The sequence below is a fragment of the Perca flavescens genome, chromosome 9 (assembly GCF_004354835.1).
Source record: "Perca flavescens isolate YP-PL-M2 chromosome 9, PFLA_1.0, whole genome shotgun sequence".
In the NCBI taxonomy this organism is placed as follows: Eukaryota; Metazoa; Chordata; class Actinopteri; order Perciformes; family Percidae; genus Perca; species Perca flavescens.
Genome location: NC_041339.1, coordinates 1,907,500 through 1,921,741, shown reverse-complemented (window position 1 = coordinate 1,921,741; position 14,242 = coordinate 1,907,500). Strand labels below are relative to the sequence as shown.

Below are 14,242 nucleotides of genomic sequence, written 5' to 3'. Positions count from 1 at the left end.
GAACCAAAGAGTTATGTTTCAACGGCATTGTCATTATCATGAACTTAGTTTCAAGCACAACGCATTTGGCATTTGAGATATATCTGTATATAACTGTACTTACACTTTAATCCACCGCAGTCTAAAGTGAAATGACTATAGATGAACTGGCTTAAAGACAGAAAATGTTCATCATATAATGAGTATTTCCTGAGTTTACAGGCCATTATCACTCCTACTGGTTTCTAATGGCAGGATCCCACTTAATGTTGAAGGCCTTAATCGCTGACAGATGTCCCATTCATTTGAAATGAAAGAATCTGTCTCTATTCGCATGTCACTGTAATGTAGCGGGTCAATATCTGACTTTATTTCATTAACATATTGTACTGAATCAAAGATGAAACAGCGATTAGTTGTTGTAAAATAGCTTAGTGACTAATTTTAAGACACAGGATGTTTTCACTTAAAGCTGCACTCATGATTTTCTTGTCCACTAGGTGGCAAAATAACTACCTGGATCTTTACTGCTTAAAGGTACAATATGTAATACTGACAGCTAGTGTTTAAAATAGTTACTGCAGTACAAACTCAAACTACTGGACAGAGTCGTCTCCCTCGCCCCCTCCTCCCCAGACGCAAAGTTCACGGAGGTTGCCAGGCTGAGACCGTAGCATCCACAACAATAGCCAGACATGAATCCACAGCACAGCGGAGAAGCTAACGGTAGATGCTGGCTATATTGCCAGTCATAGAAGCCCGTGCTCAGAAGCTAGGTCGGGTAGAATCTATCTCTGTTGATCCTGTTCGTTTGTTTGCTGCTTTCATGGCTGTACTAACGTTCCAGCTGCAGCGCGCTGGGTTTACATGTTTACAGGTATATCTGGCAACCCGGCCCGGCTGTCAAACTGGGCGGTTGATACCAACACACAGGCCGAAACACAAACCGACATTACGTCACAGAACAGAAATTTCAAAAGGAGAAAATACTGGCATTAGCATTGTTGTCAGAAAAGATAGTATTTCAACTTAGCATGTTTCCTTAATATCTGATGATGACACATTGGGGTCATTTTTGGATTTGTTACAGTAAATAAAATACATATTGGACCTTTAATGTTTGATTTTCTTCCCAGCTACTCACAGGCTTTGCCTTTTGGTGCTGGGCAGGTTGTTTGCGGGGAACAGCTGCCTTCTGCTGCTGATAATTGCGTTGACAATGGTGAAACTCAACCATACTGTAAAAGAAAAAAAGCCTCTTTTAACAAGTTAGGTTTTTGGATCTCTGCAGGTGCGTCGCTACAGGCCACGCCTTTCACATTACACATGTTCATCTGATATAATGTTCGTCGTCGTTGAGTGCAGCTTTAACTTTACACATTATGTGTGTCACAGAAATACATTATAGAGCAGGTGGGATTTGATTTATAAATGTAGGAGATTAGAGAGTTTTTAGAGCTGGATCAAATGGGCGAATACTATAAATCAGTTTTTCCCTCATTGTCTATACTCCGTAGTAAACAAGTGTTGATATTTAGTAACAAACTAGTGCTAATCATACAGACCTCTGACCAGTGTGACACTCTAAAGCTGTATTTGGCTTTACGACAACACAGTCTATTCTTTTAAAGCCGTTTCACTGTGTGCCCAACATTGCTAAAGATTTAATATAAAAACAAAGAAGCTTTGGCCACTGACAGCCACATGTGACATAATGTGCAGCATGTTAACTACCTATTTACTACTGTGAGTCTGAACAAAAAAAAAGAGCGCCAAAGTGCATATAATAGCAAGATAGACTTACAGAAGAAGATTAGGGCCACATGGGGACAATTTAAAGTTAGAAGTTTGAGTTCTGAGTTTAAAGTCAAAACTCAAATATATATCTTTTACACTGGCCCTAATCATCGTCCGTATAACCAAAGTATTACGATTTTTTCTTCTTTATTAACCAAAACTAAAAGCAATTTCCAGCTACTTTGTTGGATAAAAAAGAAAAAGAACTTTCCACACATACATAAAATGACTTGGACACAGACTGTACTAATATTATAAAATGGCATTCTTTCTGTATTTTATGTTCCTTTTGCACAGCATGTACATTTTTAAAAAGCTGGTATATAGTTGCTTAAACCAAAACGGTTTCAAATATATTTTTTTCTGAACACTATTTTTTTGGTTTTGCATTTTGCAACTTCTTCTATATATACACAGTTGTTTGACATGTTGAAATATTGAAATCTCTTCCTATTGTTACTTTTGTATAACTTAAAATAAGCATTTCCATGTTTAATTAATGTGACTGATTGGATCTATGGCATTATCTACTCTGTTGGTGAGTACAGGATTTACAGCATGAGTGCATTACATTACTGGAGAGGTACTGTAGTTTCGCGTTGCCAGACCCTCCTCCAAAGTGCGCTGAAGGAGGGTCTGGTTACGCCACATAGCATTCGGGGATGGGAGGAAAACGTGCTCTGGTTTAATGGCATTTCTTTAAACCAATCAGAATCGTCATGGGCGGCACTAAGCTCCGCACAGAGCCGCTGCAAAATAGTGGTGCGATAGAAAACTCCGATTGGACAGATAGTCTAGCTAGCTGTCTGGATTTACCCTGCAGAGATCTGAGGAGCAGTTAACCATAGTCCTCACAAATCCACCAGATTTAAAATTCAAACACAAAGAAAGCGGAAAATACATGCATCTGGCGGAATTTCCTGCAGCACCGGAGCAATCCCGGAAGTGGAACGTAAATGATATAGACAAACTTAGAGGATACATTGTGTTTACTGTTGAGATGGATAAATGTTTTCCTTTTCAAGTTCAGCAATAAAGGAGTACTCCAGCTGTACTGTCACAAACCACTTGCTTCCTTTAATTCAAAGATCAACAGCGGGTTGGGGACCCCTAGGGGGTCCTCAGGCTTACTGGCCTATAGATAGGTAAGCTAGCCACTAAAGTGGCCATCCACAGATACAGTTAAGCTTAAGGATTCACTGTGCCACATGTATGTTTAACATAAAAAAATGATGTATAAATACATGAATGTCGATTATTTTAATACCTTAGTATTGTATGCACCATCAAATGGTATGTGTAAAGGCCTTAGGCCTCCCTACACGTTATTGGAGGCCCAGTTTAATATGAAATTTCATACAATATGTGGTGGGGCTCCATGCTCCGTCTCTCTTTCAGGTAAGGGGTCCTTAGCCTTAAAAATGTTGAAGACCCCTGCTTTAGTTTATTCTCCTCTGATCACTCACAGCACATCAGGAGTGAACTGCCCAGTTTTAGTGATGAGAAGAGGAAATGTGTCTCAAACTCTTGTTACACATTGATTAAATTAAATTCACTCTGGTTTGATATGTTTTTATATGTCTGGTACAGGACTGTATCCAAAAACAACACACATGCATCTTAACAGGATCACGCGCATTAGTATAAGAAAACGTCAACACATTTTAGAAAGTAGTAAATGTTAAGGTTTAAAAATAAAGTAACACTACATTGAAGTTTGCATATACAGTAAAGAACAACATAAAAGATAATGGATTTTTGGTCTATATCTTATCTTTTTGGTCTGAAAACATTGTGTCTGGAGGCAGGAAGAGCACATGCCAGTCTCCATAAAGCACCTTATATCAGCATCTACAGTATATGTGTGCATGTGGAGACAATGCATTTAATCATAAAAAATATAGATGTTCAGCCAACCATGTTGTCATTTTGATAAATACACGTGCGTTACAGGTATGATGAATTACATTCTATTCTCAACACATCATAAAAAGTTAGATTAAAATAGGCTAACACCTATTATTAGCGACCATCACAGCATCATTTCCATTTACTATATATATAAAAGTTGGCTCAGTTGTACTGTAGGATAAACTTTGTTTAAAAAAAATACTCTACTGTTGAACATGAAATCCTCACCTGTCGCAGTTCATGATATTTTAATAGTTTCAAAAGTGAGCCTATGTAACTTTTGAAAGAAGACAAAACCCATTCTACCTCTTACAAATTAAGGGTTTTAAAGAAATGAAACGCACCCTTGCTCAATTCAGTATACTCACTGGTTTTGCTGCTACAGCCTAAGGCCTCCTGTACACTGGCTGCATGGCGTGAGCGTGGCGTTTCTGTTGCGTCTCAGCTGCGTGGCGGCTGCGTGTCAGTTGTTTTCGGTCTTTCCACACCAGAAAGGTGTCTGACGCGGCGCTGCTGCTGCCAACCTTGTATGGACACATGGATGTTTCCCATTGATAAAATGAAATACCATGTTAAACATAAATATATACTGATTTGATTACAGCAAAGACAACGTCGGCAGTATTGACGGCAAAATAGGCTACAGAATATTTTGTTCTTTATTGACAGGTGCAATATTTGAAAATCGATAATTATAATTTTTTTTTTTTTTAAATTACATTTATATCTGCATTATATCTGTCAAAACCTAGAGACTTTCAGACATCAAAATGTCATTTATTAATATGTATTTGTGTCAAAATGACATAATACTTGCCTGGAAACGCTTCCAACACGATGGCGTGTTGCGTGAAAAATAGGCATCCGTCCTATTTCTAGCAGGCACGCGTTTTCGGCGCCTGAGACGTGTGTGTCACGCAGACAGTGTGTAAGCTCTAACCTGTTAACATGGGAGCCGGGAAGAAAAACGGACACGCCACGCAGCTGACACGCTCACGCCACGCAGGCAGTGTGCACTTGGTCTGCTGTGACCAGTAGCTTATGGTGGCTGATATTAGCTACCGGGAGCAAACTTTTGGCAGATATTGCTGTGTAAAAAGACATTGCTGAATCAGTTTGCTGAGTTTGTGACTCCTCCTCTTTACTTGTGCCACTTGTGTCAACAGTTCAGCGTTAAAGCAAAGCAATAGTTACAGTCTCACTTCAATTCTCCAAGGCAGAGTTTAAGGCAATGTTTTTTTATGCTTTGTGAAGGCGTACCTTCGTATCACATTATGAACTTGAGATGTAGGACAATATATCCTCTTCTTTTAACTGCAGGAGACAATATTAAATATTTACTAATACAATTTTTAAGGCCGCAGAAATAGTACACTGAAATGTTAATGATGTTCAGTGGTATTTGTCTGTCCTGAGAGTTGATAGAGGACCAATATTGTAATGAATCATTCCGCTGGGAGCATTAAATCTGTAGTCAAGGGCTGTTTCTGACCTTCAAAGGGGTCTTTGGAGCAGATTGTGTAAGTGTTCTAACTGTCCTCCATTAGCATCTCTTCAATCTCCCTGTCCCAGTTGTCATCACGGTTCTCATTGTCGGCCAACATGTCGTACTCCTGAAGTTCCTCCTGCAGCTCTCTCTCCCAGTCAGGAGTCTCCGCTGAAAAACCCAATGCTGAGTCACTCATTGAACTCTGATAAACAACTCTGTTAATTAAGTGACAACCCAGAGCAAAAAAATAAAACTTACCCTGATGTGTGCTCGGTTGCAGAACCAGCTGTTCCATTTCTTTGCGTAGGTCGTTCTCATTTATCTTGCATGAGTCAAAAGCATCGCTCACAAATTCAGTCACAAGCGGGCTGGTGGAGATCTCCTCTTCTTCCTTTCATAACAGAAACAGAAGGAGGTCAGGCTGTATCTACACTCATTTTAGTTCAATTACTGCTTTATACTCAGATTTTCTTGGGTATTTTATTCTTTCTAAACTGGTGTCTTACCTCCCTTGACTTTGGTTTGGTACTGCAGACGGCAGGGGACGTTTTCAGTTTAACTACATCTGCAAAAATATAGTTTTTTTACATTGCCTCTCAAGTACATTAACAGAAAAATAAGGTGATATTCACACAGTCTCAATAACATGACAAGTGCAGACTAACGAATTTCCCCGCTGGGGATCAATAAAGGTGTCTCTTATTTTATCTTATCTTATTAGGCAGATTATGTCACAAAACCAAAGTACTATGTTCAAAAAGTTTTCGAAATGTCCTAATGTTAACTCAGGGGTGAGGTTTTGCCAAATATTGTGTAATGAACAAAAAAGTTCATTACACAATATTTGGCAAAACCTCACCCCTCTAGTTGTGTCAAATGATTCACTGACAAGAACACTGAGACGTTATAGTGTGTGGTACCCTTTTGATGAAGAGTCTTGGGAGGACTGTCTCTCCGTTCAGCAGCCTGTTGTGTTGCTAGAGCTGTGAGCTGAGCTGACTGTTTGATCAAAGACACACGGTAGAAGTAATTCTTCCAGAAGGCTTCCTCTTTCACCCTAAAATGAATGAAATTAAGCAATAAGCATTCATCTGCTGTGGTGGACTCTAATATTTCTGTGTTTTAATAAACCCACTCTTATGCGGGGATGCGTGTGATGAAAACACATTAAAAAAGTATGAAGCGAGTGTCAAAAACACTCACTGTTTGGGGACCAGATGGAAGCGCATCTTCTGAAGGAGCTCATCTTCTTCCAACATCACCATGGCGACGGGATACATTTGCTCAAAGTCAACGTGAAAATGCACCCCAGCTGGAGGATCTCGCAAAAAATTTCTTTTGTCCTGTCAACAAATGAAGCAATAAACTCAAGTTACATTTTTATTAAAATATATATAGATTCACAGTCAAAAGAAATGTTTGATATTACTATTATTATAATATAGATTAACATTATTACTCTCTCTCTTTTTATTTATTTCTTCTATTTCCTATTTTTATTCTTTCTTTGTGTATTTTTCTATCCTATTTATATTTAATGTGTGTTTTGGTTATTTCCCCATTGTGAGATCAATAAAGTCTATGTTATAGGGCAGGGTTTCTCAAATGGGGGTCTGTGTACCCCAAGGGGTACTTTGGAGGACTGCAGGGGGTACATCAGCGTTTTTGTTTTGTACGTTTTTGTCGCTGTTTTTGAAGTTTTTGTCGCTTTTTGTCACTATTTTGACTTGTTCTTGCCTTCCTTCCTTTGTTCTACTCTTCTTTTTTATTCCAAGTTTGTCGAAGTTTTTGTCGCTGTTTTCTACGTTTTTGATACTATTTTCCACCTACTCTTGCCTTACTTCCTTCTTTCTACCGACTTTTTACGTTTTAAGTTTTTGTTGACTTTTTTCATCAGCATTTAAATGTTTTTCTGTTCCATGGCTGTTGTTTGGTAAATCTATCGCTGGCCAGGGGGTACTCGGCTTAATAACACAATTCAAATGGGGAACATTATTGAAAAAAAAAAAGTTTGAGAACCACTGTTAAATACTCACAGCTGAGAGAGCTAATATCTGTTGCTGTATGGTGTCCTCTTCATTATAACCAACCCATGGTGGTACAGCAGCACCTGGAAACAATAAAAGCTAGCCTGTAGTATTGTCCTGTGATATCACATACTTAAATATCATGCAGACATACTTAATACAGAAATAATCATAGGCCTACTATTCACTACTTACCAGACATTTTAGCTTTTTTCTCTTGAACAAATCTTTCTTGTTCTTTCTGGAAATCACCCAAAATGGTCTGAGGGAAGACAATAGGCTAAATTATTCAAAAGGGCAAATGTCTTTAGAACAAAGAAAGAAGTGAAGGCATTTAAATGAAGACAGAGAGAGCAAGAGATATTTACCTTATCAATAATTCCATTGATCTTCCCTTCCTCCACACTTTTCTTTAGGGTTTGTGCTGTTTCGACAACGGACTCGGACAGTTTCTTTGAGGCACTGCTGGCGAAATTATAAATGTAGCCTGCAAAGAAGCAAATACAACAAACATTAACGGGGTTACACGGGTCCTACTGTTACAGCAAAGTCTACTACAACTACTACTAGTACTACAAAGTTCCCCAAAAGTCAGAGATATCCGATCGCTGACTTTCTTAGAAAAAGATTCAAATTGGATGTAGACCCTTGTGTATTTTGTGAGATGGCTGATTAGATTATATTAGTTTAGATTAGATTCAACTTCACTGTCATTGTGCAGAGTACAAGTACAAAGACAACAAAATGTAGTTTGCATTTAACCAGAAGTGTAACAAAAAAAGATGGCTGATGAGACTCTGGAACACATGTTTCTTTTGTTTTGCCCCGCTTCTGGTCCAAGCTACATGATTGGCTGTCACTTAAAATGGATAATATCCCTAGTCTCACCTTGCCACACATCCTCTTTTATATGTCTTATATAGATTCATCAGTATCAGATTTAGTCAATATGATTATTCGTAAGGGTAAATATCATATTCATTGCAGTAAGTGGAGATGTTCTAAGCCTTCCCTTGTTTGGTTTATAAATTATTTTACATTGTTTTTTTCCTCACTGACAAAGATCAAATCTAGTAACATGAATGTGTAGTGACATATCTAACTACTGTTTTCATGAATCTCCCTTTGTGTGCCGCTCTAAATGTTCATTTTATTTTCTCTAGCCTTTTTGCTTTTGACTTGTGTATTTTTAAGTAGCTCCCCCTTTTTGGTTTGTTTGTTTGTTTCTTTGCTTAGGTAATTCTATCTTGTATATTGACAACATTTGTATAGTATCTACGCATGCATATTCTCTTTCCCCTACGAGAGTTTAGTAGGTAAAAAAAAGTTCTACAAAGTTTACTACTGTACTTTATCAACTTTATCAAACCTACCACTGAAGCCCTGAGCCTGTTGGAGAAGCTGAGGCGGTTGGACAGCAGTCGGTGGGTTTGTGTCCACATTCTTGTCTTCCTTAACGACGACAACAGACGCTTCTTCTTCTTCTTCTTCTTGGCCATTTTCGTTTTCTACCCCAAGCCACGTTCCCCACTTCTTAAACATACTTTAGCTAGCTATCTTATCAATAAACTTAAAGGGATTTCGTTAACATGCTCTAATGATGAATACTCAGCTTTACGTCTGATAGTTTGAAATAATAACTACGGAGTAATAGATGGTGACGTTTTAACATTCAACTACTTCCGCAAAGTTGTTAAGTTTGACCCTAATGTCTCCCCCGTATAACCCTACAGGTTGTTATGGAAACATACGCGCTCCACGTCGTTACCTAATGTTGAGTTAAATTGTAACGCTGAGTTAACGAGCTAGCTAAATAGCTATTTGTTGCGTTTAGCTATGTGCCACACTATAGAAAGGAACTTTAAATCTCAGCTCTGGTGTTAAAATATGGTTGTCTCTCTAAACATTAAGTAACGTTACAACAAGCTTTAGAGAAAACACTCTTACCTTAACGTTAATTGCTAGCTAACTGACGGTAGATGGCACGCTTGCGCTGTGTTTTGCTCCATTTGTTATCCCTGTTGTCCATGGATGGAGCTAGGCTAGCTTAGCTCATTTAAACTCTCCTTACTGTGGTAGTGTGTGTGTGTCGTTCTCGGTTTGTCTCGTGAAGTCGGATACGGACTTAACTGCGGCGTGTAAAACAGTGGACCTCCCAGCGTACTCCACTAAACTGTTAGCACGAGCGAATGACTAAAAAGTAATTCCTTTGAAAATAAAACAGTTGCAAAAGATGAAGTATGTGTAACGTAAACCTGGGATATAGCTGCGTGCCACCCCGACGAAGCTTTCGTGTTCACCGGTTTATCCAGAAGTTGAATTCCCAGGTAAGGTTAGCCGTTTAAGCATGCGTTTTGTAATACGTTTTGAGAAAGCTATGGACCTTATAGACTAGAGTAACTAATTTCATGTTAAAGTGCTTGTTCCACAGTTATTTCAAAGAGCCAGTCTGTTTAACTCAGCTTGGGTTTGCTTATTTGTTGGTACAGGCGAAGATGGTTTCCATTGTGCTGCTCGACATTGTTAGTGTGTTTAATTCTCTCACACATAAGAGCATTACGTTTAAAGTCAGCCTGTCCGGAGTAAGACAACAGGTGTTTACGCAGCGTTACAGGTTTCCTAACTCAGTGACAAAAGAGGATGCATTTTTATACCATTTAGACGGAGGCAAAACCGCTTTCCTGACAAGCCAAGTTACTAGATTTAACACCCACGCGTTCATTTTGGGTCTTTAAGAGGAGTTCCTTTCAAATTTTTAAGAAAACGTATTTAATTTAATTTTAGTCCAGACATAACCATAAAAGTCAGGAATCTATGGAAAGATGACATCTAAAATATCATAGTATCATTGGAAATATAGAAATAAAGTGAGCGACCCCAAAACCACTGAAATATATGCTGAATTTTTCAAAGAGCCATTGTGTTAAAATACTATTTAATAAGAATGTATGAATTCGTCTTTTTTTTTAGGGGTGGACTAACTTTATCCCAAAGGAAATAAATCAATTTTTTTCTAAGAAGCTTATTTAAATGTTATCTCACTGCAATGACAATAAAAGTACATTTAGCGATATTGTTATAGTGACCCCATGTTCCATAATTTGATCCTACTTTTTGTGTTTTGTTCAGTGGAATGGTGCTGTCATGTTTGAATATGAACTTACTGTATTACTCAGCATATACATGCTGTGTTCAAATTATTGTCAGTGATGCCAGTTCTGCACCATGTCAAAGACAATAGGCTCCCAATAGCCATTAAAGTTAGCAACATCAACAGCATTCTGTATGCCCACGTTTACCTTAATTATGGAAACTCATTTGGGTTTGTAAAGTATAGTATTGCATATATTAGGCTCTATTAAGAATTCAGAAGTCTTTTATATATTTTTTATTTAGTTTGCATTTATTGTTATGTAAAACAGTTAAAACCTGTATTATATTTCAGACTGACAATGGTACAGCATTCTATTATCTGTTGCAATATTGGCTAATAATAAAAGCAGACATTACAAAGTGCTTCGCCTAAACAAACAATCAATCAATTAATTAGCATTTATTTATATAGCCCTTTACAGCAACTGCAGGTATCCAAAGTGATTTACACCAAGGAACAAGAATAAAATAACAGAGTAAAATCAGAAAAGCTTAGGCTACATAAAAGCAGGAGGAAGAAAGGAAAATTTCACAGCACTACTATGTATTAAAAGCCATTCTAAATAAATACATTTTGAGGTTAGATTTAAAAAGAACAGCTACGCCTGTAATAGTGTAAATGTCAGGGAAATTGAAACAAATGCATACAAATAAGAAACGCATGATCCAAAACAAGGTCAGCTATGAAAAGTATTTAAAAAAGCAAAGCATAAAATGTATTAAGAGAAAAGAATTAACAGGGCAAGAAATAATATTTACAATGTAACATTTTCTTATTGTATACATTCAGTATATATTCCTAAAATTATTTTGTAGCATCTTCAGCCACTGGCAAATGCTAAGGTAGCTGGTATTAATGAGTCTATAACGAAGTCAGTAGTATTTTCAGGTAACGCTCAGGTTCAGGGGGGTTTAAAAGATCAGCAGTAAAATGTGCTGAGCTGTAAAAGTGATCAGTAAAATCTTCATAATTTCTAAAATTGACTGTCAATGCAGAGATGGGGGTAATATTGTCTTTAGTACCAGTGAAGGTATAGCAGCTGTAGTTTTCTGATATTGCAAGGCTGGATAGTAGATTTCAGAGTGAGTTACAGCTGGGTTTCATCAGCATAGAACTGGAATAGAACATCTTTACAGATTATTACCCTCTTGTTGTCCTCGGGTCAAATTTGACCCAATTTCAAAAAGTTTGTATATCAGAAATTTGGGTTTTTTTCCACAACAAAAAGCAACGTGGATGGTTCTCTACAATGCTCTTTGCAAGTAAAATAAGTGATCAGTTCGCTACTTAATGTTAATGTTATAGCATTTAAAAAAAAAAAAGAAGATAAAAGAATGTTGAAAAAAAATGACAAAAATGTTGGAAAAAGCTTGAAAAATCCCACAAAAATGTCAAAAGGCACAATCTTCTTTAAAAACAAAGGGAAAAGTAACAAAACTTGGATAAAAGTGACAAAAACGTCAAAATGTTGACTCAAACAAACAAAAAGTTGCATGGTCGACGGGAAGACAACACAAGGGTTAAATACAGTGCCATTTGGTCAACAGTAACGTATTTTAGTAAGTGCTTATTATAATTTTGTTTTTGTCTGGATGTTTTCATGTTTCCTTTTATAGCAGTACCATGAATGCTGAGGGATATAAACATGATCCACACTACACAGAAGCAGAGGGCCTTTGGCATGGGATGCAGAAATCAGAAAATCTGGATCAGAGGAGCAAAGATGGTGATGGCTGGAAGCTGGTGGATGCATTTCTTTCAGGAGGAGCACCGTGGGGATTTACACTGAGAGGGGGACTGGAGCATCGAGAACCTCTGCTCATAACCAAGGTAAATACCACTTTGTTAATTTCAAATACAGCTGAGAATTGAGGTGGTATGTGAACATTTGCAGATGATTTTTATTAAAAAGGCTCAATCTTGGGCCCAATCGAAAATACTGTCAGGCACATAATCTGTAAAGATGTTCTATTCCAGTTCTATGCTGAGGGTTAAAAAGGAACTGCACACTATGTATTTGTATTTTAATGCACTGCACAAACACTCACATACATTCGTGTTGGCATGTGATGTAAATACAGGTGGGGTTTTTTTTCAACAAAATACATGCATATGTAAAAACTGCTTTTTCTGCTTAAAATTAGCTTGTATCTGTCTGCTTGGATTTGAAGTTTTGGTTCAGCCGAATTCTCCCCTCCCCCTACCTATTTAAATTTTTTAAGATTGAATATTGGTCAATGAAAATGAGATTAATGATACTAACATAATCATTCCCTTCAATCGTGAATGATATTGCAATCACAATATCAGTCAAAAATAATCTCCATTAGATATTTTCCTAATATCGTGCAGCCCTACTAGCAGCATACAAAGTCAGTTTAGTCTAGACTGAGCCGACAGAAATATCTACTAATTTTTACTGGATGGATTGCCATGACGTTTTGTACAGATAGTCATGGTCCTCAGAGGAATCACGCTGATTTTGGTCATAACCTGATTTAATCTAGACCATGCAGGAGGTCAAGGTTTTATGAGCTAAGATAGTAAACATGGTAAACTGTAGTAATAGTGCTATTTATCAATCTAGATTGTTTTGTTGTTAGTTATCCAGTGTCGGAAATATCGGCAATAGAGATGTCTGCTTTCTCTTGAATGTACTATAAGTAGATGGCACTTGGAGTGCTCATAGCACCAAAAAATGAAATTTTGTCTTTTTCCAGAAATCATGACCTGGTGACTCAAGATAATCCACAGACCTAGTTGTCAGCAGTTTCATGTGTTGTTTGAACAGATCTACACCTGCCAACCGTATCACCACACAGAAGGAAGCGTACTCATGGACGAGAGGCTCATGCAAGATGTAAACATTAATGGCGTCCTCCTCCGCTTAGCTCAGGTGAGCTAGCAGCATCTGTTAGCTATCATCTAATTTCCACAAGCTAGCAATGTTGGACCAGGAGGGACTTCTGCGCAATGATATGGTTGGCGGGTGTAGTTTGGAAAAAAAGAAAATAGTTCCTCCATGAAACACAACACACACAACCAGAGTAGAGACTTTGCTGTAGAGTTTGTCACAAGCCAAGAGTGCTATCTTGTTGCATTATATTGGAAAGAAGTCAGACATCTCTACGGCTGATATCTCTAACACTGGGCACCAAAACAATCTAGATTGATAAATAGCACTAAAGGTGTGGTCATTTAACATCAACATCCTAGGATTGTCATTATTAGCATATTAGAATGCTGACATAAGCATGTAGCTTAAAGCACCACTGTGCCTAAGCACAGCCTTTCTTGTTTTAGTACAGTCGCTCATTTTTTAAATTCATACACACATTTGGACATGCTCTTTATGTTATGTGTGAATACAAATACATGCCATAAGCTACTCCATGGAGAGTGTTAACTGTCTCCTTTTTAAGTGTGATTTGTGCAGTCTTGCGTCAGACATTGCATATTGGCAATTTTGGCTGAATGTGTAGTAAAGTGCTCCAAAGCGAGCATTTTTAAATCCCAAAAAAAATAAACCTTCAAGAGAACGTGCTCTGTAGCTTGTAATCCTTGTATGCCATGACTTTGTTAAATTGGTGATGAGTCACAATATGCATACAGTAAGAGTGCCTAAACACAGTGCAGGCCAATCAGCTCTGAGATGCCAATGTAACTTCACTTCTCTGTTGACTGTGTAATGATTTACTACAAAAGACCTTGCTAGTTAATTTGACATGGTAAAATGCCAGAACCTGTTTGTTGGGAGCTGTGTCCCTGCTTGAATTTAGTTTGTCGTTTATGTAATGACCCCCCCCCCTCCCAAAAAAAGGGTCCAAAGTCCAACTCGGATGGACGAAACTTAGGATTCCAGGCTTTATATGGGCTTAGAGTGAA

General features: G+C 37.8%; 2 protein-coding genes across 3 annotated transcripts in view; one reads left to right on the top strand and one right to left on the bottom strand.

Moving 5' to 3' along the window:
• Positions 1-3,332: 3,332 nt before the first annotated feature.
• Positions 3,333-9,508, bottom strand: LOC114561222 (synapse-associated protein 1). Of its 2 annotated transcripts, none has more exons than XM_028587080.1 (10): positions 8,577-9,508; positions 7,572-7,690; positions 7,399-7,465; positions 7,213-7,286; positions 6,380-6,519; positions 6,097-6,233; positions 5,683-5,741; positions 5,435-5,567; positions 5,180-5,344; positions 3,333-4,211 (listed from the first exon to the last, which is right to left on the bottom strand). In XM_028587080.1, the coding sequence occupies exons 1-9, from the start codon at positions 8,743-8,745 to the stop codon at positions 5,217-5,219; spliced, it is 1,026 nt and encodes a 341-aa protein (XP_028442881.1). In that variant the 5' UTR covers positions 8,746-9,508; the 3' UTR covers positions 3,333-4,211; positions 5,180-5,216. The 2 variants fall into 2 exon arrangements, with proteins under 2 accessions (XP_028442881.1, XP_028442883.1); XM_028587082.1 differs by lacking the exon at positions 3,333-4,211 and adding an exon at positions 4,510-5,001.
• The window catches only part of shroom2a (shroom family member 2a), a 39,321-nt gene continuing 33,988 nt past the window's right edge, over positions 8,910-14,242 (top strand). The window contains exons 1-2 of the mRNA XM_028587079.1: positions 8,910-9,530; positions 11,974-12,187. Coding sequence (XP_028442880.1) covers positions 11,981-12,187 — 207 coding nt within the window. The 5' untranslated portion in view covers positions 8,910-9,530; positions 11,974-11,980. The remainder of the gene's footprint in view (positions 9,531-11,973; positions 12,188-14,242) is intronic.

Coding starts and splice junctions, on each gene's coding strand:
- LOC114561222 (XM_028587080.1), bottom strand. CDS start 8,745: ATGTTTAAGAAGTGGGGAACGTGGCTTGGGGTAGAAAACGAAAATGGC. Junction 5,742..6,096: donor CAAGACTCTTCATCAAAAGG/GTACCACACACT, acceptor ATATTTTTGCAG/ATGTAGTTAAACTGAAAACG. Junction 5,345..5,434: donor GCAACCGAGCACACATCAGG/GTAAGTTTTATT, acceptor TGGGTTTTTCAG/CGGAGACTCCTGACTGGGAG.